The 25,479-nt window shown below is 46.2% G+C and overlaps 1 protein-coding gene across 2 annotated transcripts; it reads left to right on the top strand.

Annotated features, from left to right (window-relative positions):
- Nucleotides 1–6,813: 6,813 nt before the first annotated feature.
- On the top strand, nucleotides 6,814–19,816 carry Eif2b5 (eukaryotic translation initiation factor 2B subunit epsilon). Of its 2 annotated transcripts, XM_004654347.2 has the most exons (16): nucleotides 6,814–7,049; nucleotides 8,784–8,908; nucleotides 9,773–9,958; nucleotides 10,042–10,219; nucleotides 10,309–10,389; nucleotides 10,645–10,722; nucleotides 12,065–12,377; nucleotides 14,681–14,826; nucleotides 15,013–15,154; nucleotides 15,278–15,379; nucleotides 16,225–16,332; nucleotides 16,515–16,605; nucleotides 17,415–17,538; nucleotides 18,211–18,336; nucleotides 19,177–19,287; nucleotides 19,398–19,816. In XM_004654347.2, exons 1-16 carry the CDS (start codon nucleotides 6,861–6,863, stop codon nucleotides 19,455–19,457), a joined length of 2,160 nt encoding a protein of 719 aa, XP_004654404.2. In that variant the 5' UTR covers nucleotides 6,814–6,860; the 3' UTR covers nucleotides 19,458–19,816. The 2 variants fall into 2 exon arrangements, with proteins under 2 accessions (XP_004654404.2, XP_045005934.1); XM_045149999.1 differs by lacking the exon at nucleotides 12,065–12,377 and having other exon boundaries at nucleotides 14,677–14,826.
- The last annotated feature ends 5,663 nt before the right edge of the window (nucleotides 19,817–25,479 follow it).

Below are 25,479 nucleotides of genomic sequence, written 5' to 3'. Positions count from 1 at the left end.
GGCTGGAAGCCCTGGCGCGCCCATTCTCTCTCTCTCCCTCTATCTTTCTTTCTCTCTGTGCCTGTCACTCTCAAATAAATAAATAAATAAATAAATAAATAAAATAAATAAATAAATAAATAAATAAATAAATAAAGGTGTGCGCCATCACGCTTGGCAGCATTCTTTTTATTTATTTATTTTTTTAATTTTCATTTGGGGCTGGCGAGATGGCTTAGTGGTTAATGCAATCACTGGCAAAGCCAAAGGATCAAGATTTAATTTCCAGTACCCATATAAAGCCAGATGCACAAGGTGGCAGGCACATGCATAGGGAGTTATTTGCAGTGGCTAGAGACCGTGGAACACCCATTCTCTCTCTCTCTCTCTCTCTCTCTGCCTCTTTCTCAAATAAATAAATAAAATACAAAACTTAAAAATACCTTAATTTGAGGCTGGAGAGATGGCTTAGTGGTTAAGCGCTTGCCTGTGAAGCCTGAGGACCCTGGTTCAAGGCTCAATTTCCCAGAGCCCACGTTAGCCAGATGCACAAGGGGACGCATGCATCTGGAGTTCGTTTGCAGTGGCTGGAGGCCCTGGTGCACCCATTCTTTCTTCATATATATATATATATATATATATATCTGCCTCTTTCTCTGTCACTCTCAAATAAATAAATAAAAGTAACAAAAATTTTTTTTTAAATCTTAATTTTTTTCATTTTATCTTGTTTTTATTTATTTGAGAGAGGCAGGGAGAAAGGCAGATAGAGAAAAGGGGCATGCCAGGGCCTTTGGTGGCATGTACCACCTTGTGCATCTGGCTTTTATGGGTCCTGGGGAATTGAACCTGGGTTCTTTGGCTTTATAGGCAAGTGTCTTAACTGCTAAGCCATCTCTCCAGCGCTGGTTAAGCATCCTTGCTCTAAAACAAAAACAAAAAAAAAAAAACCAAAAAACTACATTTATTTGAAAGTAGAGAGAGATACAGAGAAGAGAGACAGACAGAGAGAGAATGAGAATGGGCATGCCAGCGCCTCCAGCGACTGCAAATGAACTCCAGATGCATGTGCCACCTTGTGCATCTGGCTTACATGAGTCCTGGGGTATCTAACCTGGGTTCTTAGGCTTTGGCAGGCAGGTGCCTTAACCACTAACCATCTCTCCAGCCCATCTTGTTCTTCTTCAGCAGAGATTTTAAAAAATATTTTATTTATTTATTTGAGAGAGGAAGAGGCAGATAGAGAGAAAAGGTACACCAGGGCTTCCAGCTACTGCAAACAAACTCCAGACCTATGTGCCCCCTTGTGCATCTGACTTACATGGAACCTGGAGAATTGAACCAGTGTCCTTTGGTTTTACAGGCAAATGCCTTAACTGCTAAGCCATTTCCTCTGCCCAGCAGAGATTTATTTATTTTTACTACTCTTCATTCTAAATAAGAAAGATTGTGGGGGACTGGAACGTACCATGCACCAACTATCTTCCAGTGTGGCTTTTTTCTTAATAACTTTTTACTGTGTGTGTGCATATTCATGTGTGTGCATGCCAAAGTATATGTGTGGAGGTCAAAGGACAACTTTTGGGTCAGTCATCACCTTCCACCATATGTTTTGTTGTTGTTTTGTTTGTTTTTCCAGGTAGGGTCTCACTCTAGGCTAGGCTGACCTGGAGCTCATTCTGTAGTCCCAGGTTGGTCTTGAACTCACAGCAATCCTCCTACCTCTATCTCCCAAGTCCTAGGATTAAAGGCGTGCATGAGCAGACCCCACCTGCCTTCCACTGTATTTGAGGCAGGGTCTCTTGTTGCTACTCATTCCAAGCTTCCAGGAAATTCTCCTGTCTTTGCCTCTTTTCTCACCATAGGTGTACTGGGATTTTATGTGGACTTTGGAGATTTGAACTCTGGTACTCATGGACTCAGAGTTGCACAGCAAGCATTTTATTTACTGAGCTATCTCCACAGTCTCCCTCCATCCTTCTTTATGAGACAGGGTCTCACTATGTAGATCAAAATGACCTTCCTCAGACTCCTGAGTGCTGGGATTATGGGAGTGAGCAACCATACCCAACTAATTGTCTCAACCTTTATATGAAAATGTAATTGTACTACTTTTGCTCTTGAAAGAAAGACAATTATAGGTTGACATTATTTTATTTATTTGCACATGTGTACTGCAAACAAATACCAAGTGTTTGTACCACTTTTTGCACCTGGCTTACATGGGCAGTTTGGGAGTTGAACCTGGGTGTCAGGCTTTGCAAGCAAGAACCTTTAACCACTGGGCAATCTTCCCAGCTCTGATACTATTTTCTCTCAACGTTTTGAAGGTGGTGTACTTCTGGCTTCCAATTTTGCAATTTAACTTTTGTTCCTTTTCAGATAATATATATTTTCTCTCTGGCCACATATGTCATTTGTTTGTTTTAGATTTTCGAGATAGGGTCTTGTTCCAGCCCAGGTTGACCTGGAATTCACTGTGCAATCTCAGGGTGGCCTCAAACTCACAGTGGCGATCCTCCTACCTCTGTCTCCCCAGTGCTGGGATTAAAGGTGTGAACCACCAAGCCTGGCCTATATGTAGTTTTGTTTTTGTGGGGTATTTTTTTGCTTTTGTGTTTGCAGTAAACACTACAGCTCTCCTAAGGCCCATCAGATTCAACATCTTCCTGTCTAGGCATTGAGGAATGCTAGTCATTTGTCCTAATTCTTTTGTATTTGCAGATTTTTGCATGGGTCTGTAAGTACACAGGTTCATTGTGTGTGCATGTATGCATACACCTATGTGTGGAGGCCAAAAGACAACTTTGAGTTTTGTTCCTCAGGCTCAATCTACCTTTCATTAAATATTTATTTTTTATTTGACAGAGAAAGAGGGGGAGAGAGAATGGGCATGCCAGAGCCTCTAGCCACTGCAAAGGGACTCCAGAGCATGTGCCCCCTTGTACATCTGGCTAACCTGGGTCCTGGGGAATCGAACCTGGGCCTTTGGCTTTGCAGGCAAATGCCTTAATCGCTAAGCCATCCCTCCAGCCCTACCTTTCTTTATTTTTTATTTTTGGATTTTTGAGGTAGGGTTTTACTCTAGTCCAGGCTGACCTGGAATTCACTATATAATCTCATGGCAATCCTCCTACCACTGCCTCCCAAGTGCTGGGATTAAAGGTGTGCACCACCACGCCCGGCTCCGTCTACCTTTCTTTGAGGCATGGTCTCTCACTGGCCTGGAACTAATCAACCAGGCTAGACTGTCTGACCAGTGAATCTGAGGGTTCTGTCAGTTTCTGGCTCCCTAGTGCTGGGATTACAGGCTCATGCCACCACGCCCAATTTATATGGGTTCTGGGAATCAAATTCAGGTCATGATTGCAAGGCAGGGACTTTACCAACTGCCCTCTCTATCCTGCCCCATCTCCTAGTTAAGTCTTTAGGAGGGTGCTGAACTACTGTCTCCTAGTGGCCACTTACATGGTGACCAAACATTCCAGTGTGCCAGGGACTCAGGGGTTTCTCTCAATGCAGGGCGCAGGATGTCCAGGGAGAAAACTGGGACAGTTCTAGGCAAATAGGAACCACCCACTTCCTTTCCTTCATACTAGTTTTTCCCTGCAGCATACGTGTTCCTTGGGGGAGCAGGCCAGATACCACTCACACTATTCCTGCAATCCCTAGTCCCTCTGGACTGAAAACACCGATGCTCAGGCTGGCTTATTCAGTCATCCTTTTTCAATGTTGTTTCAGGATCCTTGTCTCTATGTAGTCCAGTCCCCCTGAGGAGCTCAACCTCTCTTTGGTACTATATATATGTCTGTATCCTAGAATAGGCAGGGAATTCTCTTCTAATTGGGCCTCTGGCCTTCATGTATATTATGGATGTAGCTGGCTTCCACTCCACAGAATCTAGGAACCCTCCAGATCAAAATGTGCTTAGTTGGACAACTGGTGAGGAGGTTGGCCCACAGCACTGCAGTGACCTCGAGGGGGCAGTGTTGCCTAACACCAGAAGCCACCCTCTAACATTTCATTTCCTCCCCCAATTTTTTTTTTCTTTTTCTTTTTCTTTTCTTTCTTTTTTTTTTTTTTGGTGAGGTAGGATCTCCCTGTAGCCCAGGCTGACCTGGAATTCACTATGTAGTCTCCGGGTGGCCTTGAAGTCACGGTGATCCTCCTACCTCTGCCTGACAAGTGCTGGGATTAAGGCATGCGCCACCACACCCGGCAATTCTGTTTAATTTTTTTTTTAATCTATTTGACAGAGAAAGAGGGACGGAGGAAGAGAGAGAGAGAGAGAGAGAGAGAGAGAGGGAGAAAATAGGCGATCCAGGGCCTCCAGCCACTGCAGACGAACTCCAGACCCACGCCCACGCACCCCCTTGTGCATCTGGCTAATGTGGGTCCTGGGGAATGGAACCTGGGTCCTTTGGCTTTGCAGGCAAACACCTTAACCACTAAGCTATCTTTTCAGCCCTCTTTATTTTTTGTTTATTTATTTTTGGTTTTTCGAGGTAGGGTCTCACTCTAGCCCAGACAGACCTGGAATTCACTGTCGTCTCTGGCTGGCCTCGAACTCACAGTAATCCTCCTACCTCAGCCTCCTGAGTGCTGGGATTAAAGGTGTTTGTCACACCTGAAGCCCAACTACTTTTCATACTCCTCAGACCCCACGCAGTGTGTGTGTCTATTTGTTCTAAGGGGAACAACTCACTAATCTTGTTTTTCTGCCTGTCTCCTTTTCTTTTGGTTACTTGTTTGGTTGGTTGAGACAATTTACTCCAGGCTGGGCTCAAAACTCTTGTTTCACCATCTCTAGTGCTGGGAGTAGGGAGAAATATGGGCCCCATACTCTACCATTCATTTAATAGAGAATTTTTATCGAGTTACCTTCTGGTTTTTTTTGTTTTGTTTTTGAAGTAGAGTCTCACTGTAGCCAGGCTGACCTTAAACTCACAGTGACCCTCCTACCTCTGCCTTCCGAGTGCCGGAATTAAAGGAGTGCACCACCACACCAGGCCTGCCTTCTAAATTATAAAAGCACGTTTAAACTCCTTTTTGTAGGGGAAACCTGCACGTATAACTTGGAAGCAGCTCAGGACATCACGTTGCTAATGGTTTATTGGTTCTGACTTAATCCTTAGTTTAGGTGTCATCCAAAGGGAGGCTCAGAAAGAAAGCAGAACTTAATGGCCTTGGTGTATGCAAACACTCCCTTGCTCCACAGGAAGACCATAATAAAGGCAAGCGAACCTACCCCTGTTACAGGGAGAGAGATTATGAGGAAAAAAGCAACACCATGAATCACAGAGACCAGAACCTGAAGCACACCCACTGTCAGGAAGGTTAAGACTAAACCTTAAAAGTAGCCTCTGTTCTGATTGCCTATAAAAAATATTAAGGAGCCAGGCATGGTGGTACACGCCTTTAATCCCAGCACTCGGGAGGCAGAGGTAGGAGGATCGCTGTGAGTTCGAGGTCACCCTGAGACTACAGTGAATTCCAGGTAGGCCTGGGCTACAGTGAGACCCTACCTCGAAAGACAAAAAAAAAATATATATATATATATAATTTGTGTATGTATGTATAGATACATACCCACACACACATATGGATGGAAAGATGGGAAAAATCTTTGCAATTGTTAGTCCAGTCTTTTCCAGACAGCTGGCTCTCTGAATAAAGCACCACTTTGTAAGATTTCTAGAGAGCTACCTCTTCGTTATGGTAATCAACATCACGGCTGGGGAAGTAGGAAAGCCACCTCCTCCCAGCCCCCACCTCCGTCACTAGGCCAGGGCCTGAGCAAGGCCCCTCCCTAGCAGTGCGATTTCCCTTCTTCTCTCTCCGAAAACCCTTATAGCTTGTTCCCTCCCTTCCGCTTCGGAACCCGCTATTTTCTCCTGGAGCTAAGTGTAAAGCCTTCGGTCTGAGAAAAATAAAAAAAAAAAAAATTATGTCGGATCCTCCTTCTCGAACTCCGAACATGACAAGCCCAGGGACTCGATTCTCGGTCTTTGGTCTGCGGGGCAGGTGGCACGGAGCAGTAGCCAGGTGGCAGAATGCTGGGTTTCGCGAGGAGGGTGCCAAAGTGCCGCACTAAACCAGGCGGAAACAACGAACATCAAGCCGGAGGTGAGAGCAACACTGGAGAAAACTTTGCCCAAGCCTGCAGACCACCGACTGAGCACGGTTCCAGTGAAGAGAGGGATCGGTTCCTCGTTGGAAAGAGCTTTGGCCCCCAAGGACGCCCAGGCTCCCGGCCTCTCTTCCTCCACTACAAGCTCGGCTTTCTCGCTGCCCAGCGGCGTCGGCCGGCGACTTCCTAGCGTCCTTGGATCCACCCGGTCTCCACCCTGCGCAGGCCAGCCCGGCCCGACAGGCTGAACAAATGAAGGCATGGAGCTGTAAGACCATCGTGGCTGTTCCCATACACGCCATCCGAAAGCTGGTGGAGCCATGAAGTCAGGGCTGCAGAACCAGTCCTGAAATGCCTGTGGTCCAGCTCCGACCTCCAGCCCGGCGGAAGGGCATTCCCGGTGTCCGCCCGCGTCCCGACTTTCACTAGGCTCGGGGCAGGGGAACTGATCTTGGCCCCTGGGCGGCGACCACAGGTTAAATCACCGCGCGAGGAGCCTCAGTTCGCACGCTACGGAGGAAAAGAGGCGCGACCCAGCCTGGGGGCCCGGGACTACCCCGCCGCAGTACTGCGCACGCGCCGCCCGCAGACACCGACCGCCCATGCGCAGGAGGCCCGCAGGAGACGCGTGTGCACGCCTCCAATCTTGTTTCCCAGTCCGCGTTTTTTTAACTGCTTGGACCTTTTTGTCCCCTGCTGCGTGCGGTGTGTGTCCGCGTCCCCGCGGAAGTGGTGGCAGCGAGGGAGGAAGATGGCGGCCCCTGCGGTGGCAGCACCTGGTGCCGCGGCCGGTCGTTCTAACAAGCGAGGCGGCGGCGCGCCGGGGGGCGGCGGGGGACCCAGAGGCACTGAGGAAGAGCCACCTCCACCCCTGCAAGCCGTCCTGGTGGCCGATAGCTTCAACCGCCGCTTCTTCCCCATCTCCAAGGATCAGCCTCGGGTGAGCGCCCTACCTGGCAGCAGCCCGCGGGCAGGGCCAGGGGCTGCGCGAGTTGTCACTTTAGCTCGTTAGTGAAGCCTTCCCTGCAAGAACTGTGTCTGCTAGCAACCCCAACATCTGGTTTATTTAGTTAGGACAAAGATGGAGGGACTGACTGAAATCCTGATCACTGACCAAGTGGGTGGCTTACAAACGGGAGTACTCAGGGGGCTGCCACCGCAGCGTAGGGGGGAAATGGAGAGAGCATGCTTAAGAGAAGCCTTTCCTCGGAGATGTAGTTGCCCAAGAAGAGCCTCTGCAGCCTCTAAGCCTCGCAAAAGAGAGACGTGTACTTAAAAGGGACTTCGAGGCCACCCTGAGCTTACATAGTGAATTCCAGGTAAGCCTGGACAGAGTAAAACCCTACCTCAAAAAAAGGGGGGAGGGGAAGCTATACCTAAAATAGGACAGGCTAGATCCGCGGGTCAGTGTGGTTTTTTTTGTTTTGTTTTGTTTTTTGTTTGGTTTTTCGAGGTAGGGTCGCACTCCAGCCCAGGCTGACCTGGAATGCACCCTAGTCTCAGGGTGGCCTCGAACTCAGGATGATCCTCCTACTTTTGCCTCTCCAGTGCTGGGATTAATGACGTGCGCCACCACGCCTGGAAGTTTGTAGTTTCTTACCTGTCAGGTTTGGTTTGATTTTGTTTATGAGACAAGGCTCATGTATCCTAGACTGGATTGGAACTCGCCATATATAATTTAGGGTGACCTTGAATTTCTGATCTTCCTGCCTCCATTAATGACAGCCGCTACCATCTGCAGAAGGAGGCCAGCATGGGGTTTATTGGCTGGTTGCCATTAGCCTCTGAATTTTCTAGACATTAAGAAATTTGTGGGACCTAGGCCTGGAGACTACAAGAGAAGTTCTAGTATAATAGAAACTGAGGGAGCTGCCTGTGACTAGGGGAAAGACTCTCAAAAGGCTTTTAATAGCTGTTCGTTTTGAATAAATGTTTTATTTGTTTATTTGAAAGAGGGGAGGGAGGGAGAGGAAGAGGCAGATAGAGAGAAAAGGAGAGGTTGGGTGTGCCAATGCCTCCAGCCTCTGCAGATGAACTCCAGACACATGTGCCACCTTGTGCATCTGGCTTACGTGGGTCCTGGGGAATAAAACCTGGGCCCTGAGGCTTCGCAGGCGAGCACCTTAACTGCTAAGCCATCTCTTCAGCCCAATAGCTGTTCATTTTTGATGGATGATGGGGAGACTGTCTATGACAGAGGGAATAGAAAGAAATCTTATCAGGTGGAAGGCCTTAGCAGTGCTTAGAGCTCTGGAGATATGACTGAGTTACATTATTCTTTGCTAGGGTTGATCTACTGTTCTATAACCTATGTGTCTGGTACTAAGCAAGTCAAATCCATGCTCATTATGACCAAATCCCACACATTAGACTCTGAGCTATTAACATCAAAGGTCTGCCTTTGAATCAAAAAGATAAAGAAGCCAGGCATGGTGGTGCACTCAGCACATAGGTAGGAAGATGGTCTTGAGTTCAAGACCACCATGAGAGACTATATAGTGAATTCCAGGTCAGCCAGGGCTAGAGTGAGACCCTATCTCAGGTGGGGAGGACAGGGACGGGAAAGAAGATAAAGTAAAACACTGATAGGAGAGTGAAAATCATTGTGGTAGGATTCCCAGAGTGACCTCACAGTCTGAAATACTCAAAACTTTTTTTATATCCTGCCTTATAGGTCCTCTTGCCCCTGGCCAATGTTGCACTAATTGACTACACTCTGGAATTCCTGACTGCCACGGGTGTGCAGGAAACGTTTGTCTTTTGCTGCTGGAAGGCTGCAGAGATCAAGGAACATTTACTGTAAGACCCTGGAACTTTTCTTTCCATGTTTTACCATCTTTTTTTTTTTTTTTTTCTGGGTGTGTATAGCAAATCAAAGAGACATGTGAAAAACTGTGTATTTAGATCCTATTGTAAGGTCTAAGGGTATTTTCTGTGACACAAGTTAAAGTTGTCATGTCAGAAAACTTGTTTTCTAAATCTCACAAAGTTTGGTCCTATGGGTTTTGGTTTTTATGTAATGGTCCCAGTGTGTAGATTATTAGAATAACGTCTTTTTGTTGTTGTTTTTCAAGGTAGGGTCTCACTTTAGCTCAGGCTGACCTGGAAGTCACTAGTAGTCTCAGAGTGGCCTCGAACTCATGGCAGTCCTCCTACCTCTGCCTCCAGAGAGCTGGAATTAAAGGCATGTGTCACCACACCTGGCTTTTAAAATAACATCTTAACAAATGTTCATTGAAGTCTTCTTGGAAGAGTGAATCAGGATTTATGAAAGTTTAGGAAATAAAGACCAGTGTATTAGCAAGATCTTCATGAGACTATTCTTAAATTTGGTGGGAACTTCAGAATAAGAAAGATGACAGGAAAAGTATGCTCCCAGAATACTTTCATATCCTAGGTTTCAATAGGATTTTGAGTTTAAACTTACATTTGAGGATGGGTCAAAGTATAGAGAGGAAATAACCATATTTCTCTAACTCATAAAACTGACACAGGATACTGAAAGTAATAATTATAGTTCATAAGTTTCTTTGAAGTTGAGGATGCTGGCAGGAATCCAAAAAGCCATAGAGAAGGAGTGTGAATTCTGGAAAGGGGTTGTAGGTAAGGTCTATGTGATTATTAGGCCTGATTTACTGGCTCCCCTCATCCCATTTCTTAAAGGAAATCCAAGTGGTGTCATCCTACATCCCTCAATGTCATTCGAATAATTACATCAGAGCTATATCGATCACTTGGAGATGTCCTTCGTGATGTTGATGCAAAGGCCTTGGTGCGTTCTGACTTTCTTCTGGTGTATGGAGATGTCATCTCAAACATCAATATTACTAGAGCCCTAGAGGAACACAGGTCAGGATGGAAGAATGGCAGGGGCAAGGGTTAGGGACCAACAGAACTATCTTTTACAGTCCTCTCCCTCCTCCCCTTTATAGGTTGAGACGGAAGCTAGACAAAAATGTATCTGTAATGACAATGATCTTCAAGGAGTCATCCCCCAGCCACCCAACTCGTTGCCATGAAGACAATGTGGTAGTGGCTGTGGAAAGTGCCACAAACCGGATTCTGCATTTTCAGAAGACCCAGGGCCGGAGTCGTTTTTCATTTCCTCTGGTATGTGGGTATCTGGAGAACTCTAATTAGGAAAAAGGTCAGCTTTAGCAAGACAGATAGGTTCAATCACTTGTAATTTCTTCCCATAGAGCCTGTTCCAGGGCAGTGGAGACGGAGTGGAAATTCGATATGACTTACTGGATTGTCATATCAGCATCTGCTCTCCTCAGGTAAACTCCCAGAAATAGGGCTGCACATCCAAAGAGGAGTACTCCTGGGGGCATGTTAGTGTCCCCTCATTGGGCTGCCACGTATTTCTTCATTTTTTTTTCTTATTTTGCAACAAAGTGGTGCTATCATTTTGTCCCCAGTATGTTGAGAGCCTCTTTGGGATACTGAGTTTTCTTGGGTTTAATAATCTTTGGGGCTTATCTCTGTTCCCTGGGATAGCACTTAACCATAGCTCTCCCTATTTCCCCTCACAGGTAGCTCAACTCTTCACAGACAATTTTGACTACCAAACTCGAGATGATTTTGTACGAGGCCTGTTAGTGAATGAAGAGGTGAGAGAAGGTTTCCAAAGTCTTTTTGGAATACAGGGCTGTGGTTTTTATCTCATTCTGGTGATTTCTGGTTTCCTTTGTATTTTATTAAGCCTTAAGAGGGAGGAAAATAGGAAGCAGAAAAACAATCTTATTTTAAAAAACTTGCTGGAAGCTGGGTGTGGTGGCACACACTTTTAATCCCAGCACTCTGGAGGAGAAGGTAGAGGTACGAGGATCTCAGTGAATTCAAGGCCAGCCTGAGACTACATAATGAATTCTACGTCAGCCTGAGCTAGAGTGAGACACTACTTCAGAAAGCAAAACGACAACAACAACAAAAAGCCTTGCTGGGCATGGTGACACACACCTTTTTCCCAACACTCGGGGGGCAGAGTGGAAAGGATCTCTGAGTTTAAGGCCACCTGGAAAAAAAATAAAATAAAGTGGGGGTGCTGGAGAGATGGCTTAGAGGTTAAGGCGTTTGCATGCAAAGCCAAAGGATCCCAGTTTAATTCTCCAGGACCCACATAAGCCAGATGAACAAAGGGGTGCATTCATCTGGAGTTCATTTGCAGTGGCTGGAGGCCCTGGCATGCCCATTCTTCTCTTCTAGGGGGTTAGGAAGATAGCTCCGTCAGTAAAATAGTTACCTGCAAGCATGAGAACCAGAATTCAATCCCCAGAATACACATAAAAATTTTGAGCATGCCTGAATCCTAATGCTAGGGGAGCAGAGAGACAGGTGGGCAGATCTCTGGGGCACACTGGCTAGCCTAACTGGCAAGTTTTAAGTCATTGGGAGATCCTAACTCAAGATGGACAGTGTTGAGAATAAACAACATTCAAGGCTGTCCTCTGACTCCACACATGTGTACATGCATGCACATACATTTGCACACGTGTGCATTATAAAAAAGAAAGTAGAGCTGAGTGTGATGGTGCACTCTTTAATCCCAGCACTTGGGAAGAAGAGGTAGGAGGATCACTGTGAGTTTAAGGCCACCCTGAGACTACATAGTGAATTGCAGGTCAGCCTGGGCTAGTGTGAAACCCTACCTTGAAACTCATCCTCCCCACCCCCATAAAGGAAAAGAAAATGGATATGGTGGCATACATCATTAATCCAGTATTCAGGAAGCTAGGGTAGGAGAGACTGTTGTGAGTTCCAGGTCATCCTGGGTGAGAGTGAGACCCTACTTTTGGGGGGGGGGTAGGGAATAGTGGCAGTGAGGGAACTAGCAAGGAAATTCAGGCTATTTGACTGTAATAGTAAGAGGCAAAAGGGAACTCAGAAGGTTTAGAAAGATATTCTTCCTGTCTTGCTTGATCGGGTAATCTCCTTTTCCTTCTTTCCATTCAGATTCTAGGAAACCAGATCCACATGCATGTAACAACTAGGGAATATGGTGCCCGGGTCTCCAATCTACACATGTACTCAGCGGTCTGCGCTGATGTCATCCGCCGATGGGTCTACCCTCTCACTCCAGAAGTGAACTTTACTGATAGCACCTTGCAAAGCTACACTCATTCCCGGCACAACATCTACCGAGGGCCTGAGGTCAGCCTAGGTCATGGCAGCATCCTGGAGGAAAATGTGCTCCTGGGCGCTGGCACAGTCATTGGTAGCAATTGCTCCATCACCAACAGTGTCATTGGCCCTGACTGCCACATTGGTGAGCACGAGTGGGAGCTGAAACAGTTACCTTACAGACACTAACTTGGGGGGAGGGGGCTGTGTCTCCAGAAGCAAGGAAGGACACAAGGGATAGTCCTTGGGAGTAAAAAACAAGAATGGATGCCTTCAGGGAGAAAAGTTGATGAGCGTGGTGCCACACACACCTATAATCTCAGCACTTGGGAAGTAGAGTCAGGAAAATCACAAATTTGAGGGCAATCAAGGATTCCAAGTGAAACTTTGGCTTACAAAAAGGGGGGAGGGGGAAGAAGCTGGGCATGGTGGTGCACACCTTTAATCCAAGCACTTGGGAGGTAGAGGTAGGATTGCCGTGAGTTCAAGGCTATCCTGAGATTGCACAGTAAATTCCAGGTCAGCCTGTGCTGGAGTGAAACCCTACCTCAAAAAACAAAAACAAAAAAGGAAGAGAAGAAAACAGGAAGGAAGGTAGCTAACTACAGTTGTATGTACTGTAGCACCAGCTATGTCATGCTGAAGCAGTAGGAGCACTTGAGCCAGGCTTTGAGGCTAGCTTGGGCAACATAGTGAGACTCATAATGCTAAGTCAAAAAGGAAAAAGAAGGCTGACGTGGTGATGCATGCCTTTAAGCCCAGCACTTGGGAGGCAGAGGTAGGTGGACAGTAATGTGAAGGCCATCCTGAGATTACATAGTGAATTCCAGATCAGCCTGGACTAAAGCAAGCCCCTACCTCGAAAAACCAAAAGAGGGCTGGGGAAATGTTTGCCTGCAAAGCCTAAGGGCCCCTGTTTGATTCCCCAGGACCCATGTAAGCCAGATTCAAAAGGTGGCACATGTATCTAGAGTTCATTTGCAGTGGCTGAAGGCCCTGGCATACCCATTCTCTGTGCCTTTTCCTCAAATAAATAAATAATTTTTTTTTTAAAGAGGAAAAGAATACAGAAGAGATCAAGAATTTGACAACTGATATGTGGTTTATGACTCTTAGAAGTGAACCTCTGTTTAGAACATTACAGCTTACAAAGGTCTTTTACAAAACTACATTATTTATTCATTTATTTGAGAAAGAGAGAGAAAGACAGGATGGGCTTGCCAGGGCCTCCAGCCACTGCAAATGAACTCCATACACATGCATCCCCTTGTGCATCTGGCTTATGTGGGTCCTGGGGAATCAAACTGTGGTCCTGTGGCTTGCCATGCAAATGCCTTAACCGCTAAGCTATCTCTCCAGCCCCCAAGCTACATTATTTTATTTAACTCTCACAAGAAATTTGAGAGGTAGGTAGTAGTCCCTAATTTATAAACAGGCTCAAAGAGAGATTACTTACCCAAGACAATGGCTGATAAGAGACAGCAGTGAGGCTTGAAAGCTGGATATTCTGGTGGTGAGTGTATTGTTCTTTTTGTTCTCCGATGACAATCTGCTTAGCTCCTTGGTCGCCCACTTATACTAGCGCTGCCCCTTTAAAGGGTAAAGAAATGACAAGAAGACTGAAATTCTGTAATGTATAGGAAGAAGTAAGTTAGTTGGATATGGATATTCTTTTTTTTTTTTTTTTTGTGGCGAGAGAGAATGGGCACACTAGGGCCTCCAGCTACTGCAGACAAACTCCAGATGCATGCACCCCCTTGTGCATCTGGCTAACATGGGTCCTTGGTAATCAAACCAAGGTCCTTTGGCTTTGCAGGCAAATGCCTTAACTGCTAAGCCATATCTCCAGCCAGATGTGGATAATATTCTAATGAAGCTTTATTTCATCCTGAGCAGTTTTGGAGATTTTCAGTTTCTTAAGATACAGTTATAATGTATGATTGTAAACTTAGTGGGAGATGGTCATGTTGAGTAACATTTTGCTGGACTTTGAGAGTGAGTGGATATTTTTTAAAGCTTTTTTATTGACAGCTTCCATAATAAGCCATGATAATTCTCTCCCCACCCCCACTTTCCTCCTCACAAATGTAAGTAGATATTTCTTTTTCTTTCTTTCTTTCTTTTTTTTTTTTTTTGTTGTTTTTTGGGTTTTTTTAATTTTTTGTTTTTTGAGGTAGGGTCTCTAGCCCAGGCTGACCTGGAATTCACTCTGGAGTCTCAGGGTGGCCTCGAACTCACAGCAGTCCTCCTACCTCTGCCTCCCGAGTGCTGGGATTAAAGGCACGTGCCACCACTCCCGTCTTGAGTAGATATTTTTAATGATTGGAGCCTAGTGTATCAGCTAGGTAGGAACTGGACTGGTGTCAAGCCAGCCTTGTATTTTCATGAAGGGTGCTAGTCTGAAAGTAGAACCCGGAGTGACCAGGAATTTTTCCCATTCTGAGCCAGGTGATAATGTGGTACTGGACCAGGCCTACCTGTGGCGGGGTGTTCAGGTGGCTGCTGGAGCACAGATCCACCAGTCTCTGCTCTGTGACAATGCTGAGGTCAAGGAGAAAGTTATATTGAAGCCACACTGTGTCCTCACTTCCCAGGTAAACTTTGTTCCTATGTGCAAGCTAAGAATTGAATGGCGGTTATGCTGAGCTAAAGGGATTTGGTTCCACCCACAAATCAGGCTGCAATGAAAGTCCAATTCCAATGGTTTCATTGCTCTCAAAATATGCTTTTCTTTAATTCATTGATGAGTCTGTACCATTCAGCCCTTTTTTCTCCCCTAGGTGGTAGTGGGCCCTGATATCGTGCTGCCTGAGGGCTCGGTGATCTCTTTGCATCCTCCAGATGCAGAGGAAGATGAAGATGATGGCCAATTCAGTGATGATTCTGGGGATGACCAAGAAAAGGAGAAGGTGAAGCTGAAAGGTGTGAGGCTCAACAGGTGTGGGGCATGTGTGCATTTCTCGGCCCCATAGAAAAGCCTGTGTTTCCTTCCGGAGAGGATGATGGCTCCGATGGGCCTTCTCAAAAGATGAATGCCTTTTCCAGGTTACAATCCAGCAGAAGTAGGAGTCGCAGGCCAGGGCTACCTCTGGAAAGCTGCAGATGTGAACACAGAGGAGGAGGAGGAGCTGCGGCAGAGTCTGTGGGGTGAGCCACACCTGTGCCTGCCTGTCTGCTACTAAACCTGACTAGTTTAAAGGAAAAAAAATACCGAATCTGATTACTTGTTCATTTCTCTGTTCATGCTGACGGGGCATATACGTTGCTGTCAGTGGCTCTTTTTTTTTTTTTTTTTTTAATTTATTTGAGAGAGAGAGTCAGGTAGAGAGAGAGAATGAATGGGTGTGCCAGGGCCTGTAGCCACTGCAGACGAACTCCAGACGCATGTGTAACCTTGTGCATCTGGCTTACATGGATCTGGGTTGTCATTCTTGGGTCCTTAGGCTTTTTAGGCAAACGCCTTAACCACTAAGCCATCTCTCCAGCCCACCCCCCTTTTTTTTCTGAAATGTTCTCAATGCAGGCCAGCCTTGAACTTACTATGTAGCTGAGGATGACTTTGGGCTTCCTGATTCTCCTGCCTTCACTTCCCAGGTGCTAGGATTACAGGCATGTACTACCATGCCCAGTTATATGTAGTCCTGAGGGTCAAACATAGAGCTTCCTCTATGCTAGGCAAGCATTCTACCAACTTGGGGCTACATCTCCAGCTCCTTTTTCCTTCCTTCCTTTTGATATTTGAAAAAGAAAGAGAGAATGGGTGCTCCAGGGCCTCCTGCCACCGTAGACAAACTCAAAACACCTGTGCCACTTTGTACTCTGGCTTTACGTGGGTACTGGGAAATTGAACCCAGGTCATTAGGCCTCCAGGCTTTGTTTGCATGCAAGTGCCTTTAACTGCTAAGCCATCTCTCCAGCCCTTCCTCCTCCTTTTTTTCCCTTTCTTTCTTTCTTTCTTTTTTTTTTTTTTCTTAACCTTTTTGTGTTCTTAGGACTCACAATGAATATGGAAGAAGAGAGTGAAACTGAAAGTGAACGAAGCATGGATTCTGAGGAAATTGACAGCAGGGGTGGTTCTCCCCAGTTGGATGACATCAAAGGTAAGTGGCTGCCAGGGGAGACAGAGGTGTGAACAGAGGGGGAAACCTCTAGCTTATTCTTTGCCCACAGCTAGTCAGAGGCTCAGGCTCCTGACAGAACGGGTCTGGTGTAAAGTCAGGACTAGGTGACTTCAAGCAAAGCGTTTTGGAGTAATGTTGGTCTGTGAACCAATTACTTTCAGTATTCCAGAATGAAGTCCTGGGAACACTACAGCGAGGCAAAGAAGAGAATATTTCTTGTGACAATCTAGTCCTGGAGATCAACTCTCTCAAGTAAGAACAGCCTGTTCTGTTGTCATTTCCCCTGGGCAGTTCAAAGCAGATAGAAGTTCTCTCCCAACTGCTTCTTCCCCACATAGAAGCCTAGTGGCTCATTGTCCCAAATGGAGAAGGCCAGTACAAAGAGAGCATTAGGGTGTAGCCTCAGCATAGACTTCGCCCTTCTAAAACTCTTTTTGTTTTTTGGATTTCTTTGAGGTAGGCTGTCACTCTAGCCCAGGCTGACCTGGAATTCACTATGTAGTCTCAGAATGGCCTCAAATTCGTGGTGATCCTCCTACCTTTGCCTCCCAAATGCTGGGATTAAGCCGTGTGCCACCACACCCGGCCTAAAACTCTGATTTTCTTTGTTGTTCTGACTTTCTCTTCTCCAGTATATTGTCAGAATTGTAGTCCAATAGCATACTGAAAGTGCCTGGGAAGACCCTGGTGTTATGCTGTAAATTACTTGTTATTGCAATAAAACACTTAACAAAAGCAACTTAAGTCAGGAAGGAAGAGTTTGGTTCACAGTTCATGGGTACAGTATATCCTTGCTGTAGCAACTCTCAACTGGTAACATTGTTCCCACTGTTGGGAAGTGGAGAGAGATGACTTCTGGTAGTCAGTTCACTTTCTCATTTGTGTTCAGTATGGAACCCTACCCCACTGAATGTTACCACCCATAGTTAGGGTAGGTCTTCTCCACTCAATCCAATCTAGAAACTCCCTTACACAACACACCCAGAAGTTTGTCTTCTAGGTGGTTCTAGATACTGTCAAGTTGACAATATTAACCTTCTCATGTGCTAATCTCCCCATAGGTATGCCTATAACATAAGCCTAAAGGAAGTGATGCAGGTACTGAGCCATGTGGTCCTGGAGTTCCCCTTGCAACAAATGGATTCTCTGCTTGACCCAAATCGCTACTGTGTCCTGCTGCTTCCTGTAAGCAAAGATTGGGACTGGGCACAAGGAATTGAATTGAGGCAGATACATATCCCCTTGCTGTGTTTAACTTCAAAGGAAATTAGGAATAGGTGGGATTGTTAAAGGGTGTAAGTTGCTTCGAGCTCCTTTCTCCTTGGTTCTGAAAGGTGGTTGGGTTCTAGAGCAGCCTTGGTTGTCATTAATGCTGAGTGGTCTTGCAGGCACCAGGACTCAGAGCATATCAGGCCTCCAAAAGGACACTCAAATACAGATCTGGAAGCCAGGCATGATGGTGCATACCTGTAGTTCCAGCCACTTGGGGAAGCTGAGGCAAGAAGGATCACTGGAGCCCAGTAGTTTGAGGCTATCCTTGGCAATATAGCATGCCCCCATCTCAACAAACAAAATCTATACCGACATAAAATACCTAGACTCTCAGAGTCTGTGAAAGTGATTTGACCCAGAACAACACTAACAAGGTTGGCGATACATTTCTTAAGCCAGCCAACATTATGTGACCCCTTTTCACCTTCTCTGGGAAATCTCATCTTTCCCTCACCCTGACTATGGACAATTCTTAAATCCCTTTATTCGCCCTCTTGTCCTCCTCTGTCATCACTAGTACCTTTGCTGTTCAGGTGTGGAAGCAGGCTCAGTAATGTTAAATTTCCCTTCTCTTTCCTTCCATAGCTTCTCAAGACCTGGAGCCCTGTTTTTAGGAACTACATAAAGCGCACAGCTGACCATCTGGAAGCATTAGCGGCGATCGAGGACTTCTTCCTGGAGCACGAAGCCCTTAGTTCTTCTCTGGCCAAGGTGAACACTACCGCAAGCCTCTAGTCCTACATTTGCTTTGAAGCAGGCCTTGGTGACCCCATGGAGACATAAAACTGAAGTTAACGTGAGCCCATCATAAAGTGTATTCACATCACCACCTGCCCCTAGTATCAACAACTCTTGTCCCTTCCTGTTTCCCTCCCTTTCTTCTTTCTGTCTTTTGTTAGGGTCTCACTCTTTTGTTAGGGTCTCACTCTAGCCTGGGCTGACTTGGAACACACTGTAGGCCAGTCGGCCTCAAACTCACGGCACCCCTTCCACCTCATCCTCCCAAGTGCTGGGATTAAAAGCATGAGCCACAGAAGCTGGAGAAATGACTTAGTACTTAAGGCATTTGCCAGCAAAACCAAAGGACACAGGTTCGATGCCCCAGTACCCATGTAAAAGCCAGATGCACAAAGTGGAGCATGCGTCTGGAGTTGTTTTGCAGTGGCTGGTGTTACTGTCATGCACATTTTCTCTACCTCTCTCTTTCCCTCCCTCCTTCCCTCTTATGTCTTGCTTTCTCAAACAAATTTATTTATTCATTATTTTTGAGATGTTGCCTCTGTGGGCCAGGCAAGCCTGGAACTTGCTGTGTAGCTAAAGGTGACCTTGAACACCTAACCCTTCTGCCTCCATCTCCCAAGTAGTGGGGTTACAAGTGCCTGGCTTGCTTTTCTTTAATAGGGGGCTGTTCCATGTGTGGAAGGAAGCTGAGGGCCTGGTAGAGGTGTCAAGTCCTCTCGTCCAGTTCTCCCCCACCCCCCATTATCCATAATACCATATTCTCCTGGAGTCTGTGAATTTCCTGAGATCCCCTTTGCTGGCCTCTTACAGGTGCTGATGGCTTTCTACCAACTGGAAATTCTGGCTGAGGAAACAATTCTGAGCTGGTTCAGCCAAAGGGACATAACTGACAAAGGCCAGCTGTTGCGTAAGAATCGACAGGTAAGTTAGGCCACATTCCACTGGAGTCCAGGGTGGTTAGTTGTTTATCCACTAAGGAGAACCGTAGGGTCTGTGCTCCTCTCCTAGCGGCCTCCTCTGCTTCCTTACAGCTTCAGAGGTTCATCCAGTGGCTAAAAGAGGCAGAAGAGGAGTCATCTGAAGATGACTAAAGTTGTACTGGCTGCTCCTGAGGCGCAGGACAAGTGAGGCAGCTGCAGAAGGATGAATGGCCACTACCCAGACTGAGACTGAAAGGAGCAAAGGCTAAACTACAGTATTCCTTCCACCACCAGCCGTCATGTGCCTCCCATCCATACCGAAGTTGGGATGAAAGAAGTTGATTGGAACAAAGTTCATGCCTTGCAAAAAGCTAGGCAGACCCTGCTGTTGGAGGAAAACCAAAGGAACAGCTTTGTGTTCGCTTTCCCTCAGGGAACAGCAAAGAGCAGCTGGCCCTCTCTGCTGCTTCTATTCGTTGATATTAAAAAGAGAGGGGGCAGTGTTTGGCTTCTCCAACTCTGATCAGCCAGTGAGGTTTGTGACTACAGTTAATTTCTGACATGGCTGCCTTTGGCTAACACCTGGACGGAGGGAGAGTGAGTGAGTGAGTGAGTGTTGTGATCACTAGGTGGTGCTGTGGTGCCTCACTAACTGACCATTGCCAGGGCTCGGGATTGTGAAGGGCTGAGCTGCTTTCCCAAGAAACACTTTCTGCCAGCGGGTAGTGGTGCCCAGCATGTATGAACCCACTTGCTATACCCTCTGTTGTCTTTTCTCGTGACCCGGTTTTAGTCCTGTCAGGCAAGCTGCACGACATTTCCTCTTAAACGGCTGGGAAGATGCCCGATGTGGTGGGGTACGCCTTTAATCCCAGCACTTGGGAGGCTGAGGTAGGAGGATCACCATGAGTTCCAGGTCAGCCTGGGCTAGAATGAGAACCTACCTTGAAAAAAAAAAAGGCTTAGGAGATGGCTTAGCAAGCTAGAGTGCTTGCCTAGTGTAAGCATGAGAGCCTAAGCAGTCCTTAACCGGCGTGAGTGCAATCCCCTGCACCCTCCTGACAAGCTGAGTGAACATGCACATGCATGCCTGTCACCCAGGTCTGCAGAAGTAAGGCTGGGGAGTGGAGGAGATAGGAGTGTGTCTAGAGATCACAGGAAGGTGATGGCCTATACTTAATAGCAGTTAAAGAAGTAATTCTAAGAAGCTCTGATGTGTCACAAGTTGGTCACAGATTAGTAGTGACATACACTCTTCTGGAAGGAGAGATCCTAGTTGGGATATGTCAAGGAAGGCCTTGCCAAATTGTGAAGCTTAGATGGCTTGCAAAATAAAAAAGGTTACTATGAATGGCAGTGCACGCCTTTAATCCCAGCACTCAGGAGGCCAAGGTAGGAGAATTGCTGTGAGTCGGAGGCCATCCTGGAGCTACAGAGTGAGTTTGGGTCAGTCTGGTCTAGAGTGAGACCCTACCTCAAGAAAACCAAAATAACTAAAGATTAAAGCACAGGATCTTCAATTAAATAATGGAAAATTAAACACATGAGGTTTTCTCCTACTCTAAAACAAATAGATGCCCGTGAAGTAATTCTTGTGAAAAAGCCACATGACTTGGTAAGAAAAACAGCAGTTGACATGAATAAGATGTCGACATGTTGGAAAATGAAAAATGGAAGAATGAAGATAACTTAGAATGAGTTTGTTCTACTTGCTGGATTGTTAATCATCAGGAAGCAAAAGGAAGGCATGGTGGTACACCCCTTTAATTCCAGCACTCAGGAGGCAGTGGTAGGAGGGTCACCTTGAGTGTGAGGCCCACCCTGAGACTATATAGTAAATTCCAGGTCAGCCTGACCTAAAGTGAGACCCTACCTTGAAAAAACAAAAAACAATAGCCGGACATGGTGGCGCATGCCTTTAATCCCAGCACTCGGGAGGCAGAGGTAGGAGGATTGCCATGAGTTCGAGGCCACCCTGAGACTCCATAGTGAATTCCAGGTCAGCCTGGGCCAGAGTGAGACCCTACCTCGAAAAACCAAAAAAAAACAAAACAAAACAAAAAAGAAAAAACAAGAGACAAGCCAGTGTATCTTTCAGAACCCAGAAAAGGTTTAATTCCCTCAAGAAAATATGGACTGGAAGGTTGGGTGTGGTGGCACATGCCTTTAATCCCAGCACTTGGGAGGCAGAGGTAGGAGGATTGCCATGAGTTCAAGGCTACCCTGAGACTACATAGTGAATTCCAAGTCAGCCTGAGCTTGAGTGTGACCCTACCTCAAAACAACAAAAAACAACAACAAAAAACCAGACTGGAATGAGAGCTGGTGGTGTGAAGGAGATCACATCTGTTTTTTAAAAAAAGTTACTGCACACATACCATCCCCACATCATTAGAGCCAGCAGGTAAGTGTCCTCTGCAAGCAATGGTACGGAGAAATAATCAAGAAATACTTTGGGGGCTTGGCAGTTAAGTGCTTACCTGTGAAGCCTAAGGACCCTGGTTTGAGGCTCAATTCCCCAGTACCCACGTAAGCCAGATGCACAAGGTGCCACATGCATCTGGAGTTTGTTTGCAGTGGCTGGAGGCCCTGTTGTGCCCATTCTGTCTCTTCTTTATCTCTTTCTCAAATAAATAAATAAAATTATTTTAAAAAATAAAAATAATACTTTTGTTTGCTGGGCGTTTTGGCACATGCCTTTAATCTCAGCCCTTGGGAGGCAGAAGTAGGAGGATTACCCAGAGTTCAAGACTACATAGTGAATTCCAGTTCAACCTGGGCTAGAGCAAGACTACCTGGAACCCTTCCAACCCCCCCCCAAAAAAAAAGACTTGCTGCATGTGATGGCACATGCCTTTAATCCCAGCTCTTGGGGTCAGAGGTAGGAGGATCCTTGCGAGTTAGAAGCCAGCCTGGAACTACAGAGGGAGTTCCAGGTCAGCCTGAGCTTGAGTGACACCCTTCCTCGAAAAAAAAAGCAGGGGTCCTGGAGGGTTTGCCTAATGGTTAAGGCATTTGCCTGCAAAAGGCAGAGGACTCCAGTTCAATTCCCTAGGACCCACGTTAGCCAGATGCACAAGATGGTGCACGCATCTGGAGTTTGCAGTGGCTAGACGCTCTGGCACGCCCACTCATTCTCTCTTTCTCTGTCAAATAAATAAAAGTAAAATATTTGAAAACAAAACAAGAGCTGGGCGTGGTGGCCCGCACCTTTGACCCTAGCACTTGAGAGGCAGAGGTAGGATTGCCTTTATTTTGGGCCACCATGAGGCTACATAGTGAATTCCAGGTCAGCCTGGGCTAGAGTGAAAACCTACCTAGAAAAAAAAACCAGAAATGCTTTTAAGAAGGATATGGGAAGCCAGGCATGGTGGAACATACCTGTAATCCCAGCGCTTAGGATGTAGAGGCAGGAGGATAATGAGTTCAAGATCAACCTTGATCATACAGCAAGTTTGAGGCCAGTCCAGGGTACATGAGGCTTAAAAGTCAAGTTTATCAAGCCCACGGATCCCCAGCATAATGAAAGTCCCAGACATAGTGGGGTATTAAGTTGAATGAAGAATTAAGTGATAATGCATGAGTGTTGGAACTCTGAACATGCATTGATTTAACCCCCGCCAAGCCAAAACAATGACATAAAGGCTTATGAAGCTTTCCTCCACCTCATTACGCTGTAGGAAAACTGATTCATTAGTAACCTTATACAAGAGCTTCCGAGGGCTGAGGAGGTGATTGAGTAAAAGTGCTTGCTTACAAAGATTCCAATCAGCCTTGCGGTAGTTCACATTTAAGCAGAAAGAAAAACCTGGACATTGAAACCTCCAGTATGAAAGAGAACAAATCACAGATGGGGAAACAGACTAAGGAAGCAATGGCAAGGTTATGGTAATTGGAAAACTACGGGGTCTTGGCGACTGGGAATGTAACTTACTGACGGTATTTACTTGGCATGCATGAGGCTTTAAATGCAGTCTTCTACACCATTAAAAAAAAAAAAAATCAGCTGTGGGGCTGGAAAGATGGCTCAACAGTTAAGGCAAAGCCTAACGACTTGGGTTTGATTCCCCAGTACCCATGTAAAGCCAGATGCAAAGTGGCACATGCATCTGGAGTTTGTTTGCAATGGTTGGAGGTCCTGGTGCACCCATTCTCCCTCCCTCCCCACCCCCTCTCTTTGAAGTAGTTTTACTCTAGTCCAGGCTGACCTGGAATTCACTGTGTAGTCTCAGGTTGGCCTCAAGGTGATCCTCCGACCTCTGCCTCCTGAGTGCTGGCATTAAAGGCGTGTGCCACCACGCCTGGCTCTTCTGTCTCTCTTCTATCTTTCTCTGCTTGCAAAAAGTTTTTTTTTAAATCACATGAGGTGATGTCTCAATGGTTAAAGGCACTTGCTTGTAAAGCCTGCCAGCTCAAGTTCAATTCCCCAGTACCCACATAAGGCCAGATGTACAAAGTGGTGCATGAATTGAGAGTTCAGTGGCAGTGGCAGAAAGTACTGGTGTGTCCATATACTCTTCAAATAAAAATATTTGCAAAGCCAGGTGTGGTACACGCCTTTAATCCCAGCACTCAGGAGGCAGAGGTAGGAGTATTGCTATGAGTTCAAGGCCATCCTGAAGCTATACAGTGAATTCCAGGTCAGGCTGGACTAGAGTGAGACACTACCTTGAAAAAAAAAAAAAAAAAACATGTCTTGGGCTGGAGAGATGGCTTAGCGGTTAAATGCTTGCCTGTGAAGCCTAAGAACCCCGGTTCAAGGCTGGATTCCCCAGGACCCACGTTAGCCAGATGCACAAGGGGGCGCACGCATCTGGAGTTCATTTGCAGTGGCTGGAAGCCCTGCAGCGCCCATTCTCTCTGTTTCTCTGCCCCCCCCACTCTCAAATAAGTAAATAAAAATGAACAAAAAAAAACATGTCTTAAAAAAATTTAGTGCCAGCTGGGTGTGTTGGCACATGCCTTTAATCCCAGCACTAGGGAGGCAGGGCTAGAAGGATCACGGAGAGTTTGAGGCCTCCCTTAGTCTACATTGTGAATTCCAGGTCAGCCTGGACTGGAGTGGAACTCTATCTCAAAGAAGAAGAAGGAGAAGGAGAAGGAGAAGGAGAAAGAGAAGAAGAAAACTCAGTAGCAGAGACTAGTAAGCTAGAAAGGAGATATAAAGGGGATAAGAAGGAAGGGAGGGGGGTCCTTAATAGGATGATATTGTGTATATGTAAGTAGAAGAATAGATTAATGAGGGTGAAAAACCTAAGTGAGGTTGGGAAGAGATTGAGAAAAGGAAAGATGGAGGCTAATCAAAATCTAAGAAGATATAAATAAATCATATGGAAACCTACTTGGACAATGGAATACACAGGACCCATAGATGGCTAGTAGAAAATTTTCAGTGCCAGGGGTGGGATACCTTCCAATGAGTTGCTGGCCAGGGAAGTCCCTAGTAACCCCAGAACATTACAGGCCATTGCCAAAGCCCTTGGTGTCCCACCAGGAAGAGATGGTAAGACCCTACTGCTAAAGACTCCACATACTTGGGCTGCAAGATCACTAAGAAATCCTGCTGGTAGGAGAATTGCCGTGAGTTCAAGGCCACCCTGAGACTCCATAGTGAATTCCAGGTCAGCCTGGGTTAGAGTGAGACCACCAAAAAAAAGAAAGAAAGAAAAGAAAAAGAAAGACTTTTAAGTCAGGTTAGTGGCACACTTTTTTTTTTTTCTTTTGGTTTTTCGAGGTAAGGTTTCACTCTAGCCCAGGCTGACCTGGAATTCACTATGGAGTCTCAGGGTGGCCTCAAATCCACAGTGATCCTCCTACCTCTGCCTCCCAAGTGCTGGGATTAAAGGCGTGCGTCACCACGCCTGGCTGTGGCACACATTTTTAATCCCAGCACCTGGAAGGCTGAAGGTCTGCTGCAAATCCTACATTGTAAGTTTCAAACCAGCCTGAATGACAGAGTGAGACCCTGTCTCAAAAAGAAAAAAAGTTACTCTAATGCTAGTTTGGAAACTGTATACAAGATAGAATGGGAGGAGCCCGCACGTTAGTAGCCTAAAACACAACAGTATGTCCTTTGCCTTTGTCTGCCTTTCTCGCCTCATGTACAACTGCTTTGAGCCCTTACCTCTGGCTGCCTGGAATACTCTCTCCCCCAGACATTCTCATTATTAGCGCAAATGGATAAGGCCTTCTC

The sequence above is a fragment of the Jaculus jaculus genome, chromosome 5 (genome assembly GCF_020740685.1).
Source record: "Jaculus jaculus isolate mJacJac1 chromosome 5, mJacJac1.mat.Y.cur, whole genome shotgun sequence".
In the NCBI taxonomy this organism is placed as follows: domain Eukaryota; kingdom Metazoa; phylum Chordata; class Mammalia; order Rodentia; family Dipodidae; genus Jaculus; species Jaculus jaculus.
The sequence above is the reverse complement of the archived record's forward strand: the minus strand, read 5'-3'. Positions and strand labels throughout refer to the sequence as shown.

Coding starts and splice junctions, on each gene's coding strand:
- Eif2b5 (XM_004654347.2), top strand. CDS start 6,861: ATGGCGGCCCCTGCGGTGGCAGCACCTGGTGCCGCGGCCGGTCGTTCT. Junction 8,909..9,772: donor GAGATCAAGGAACATTTACT/GTAAGACCCTGG, acceptor CATTTCTTAAAG/GAAATCCAAGTGGTGTCATC. Junction 10,220..10,308: donor GTCGTTTTTCATTTCCTCTG/GTATGTGGGTAT, acceptor TTCTTCCCATAG/AGCCTGTTCCAGGGCAGTGG.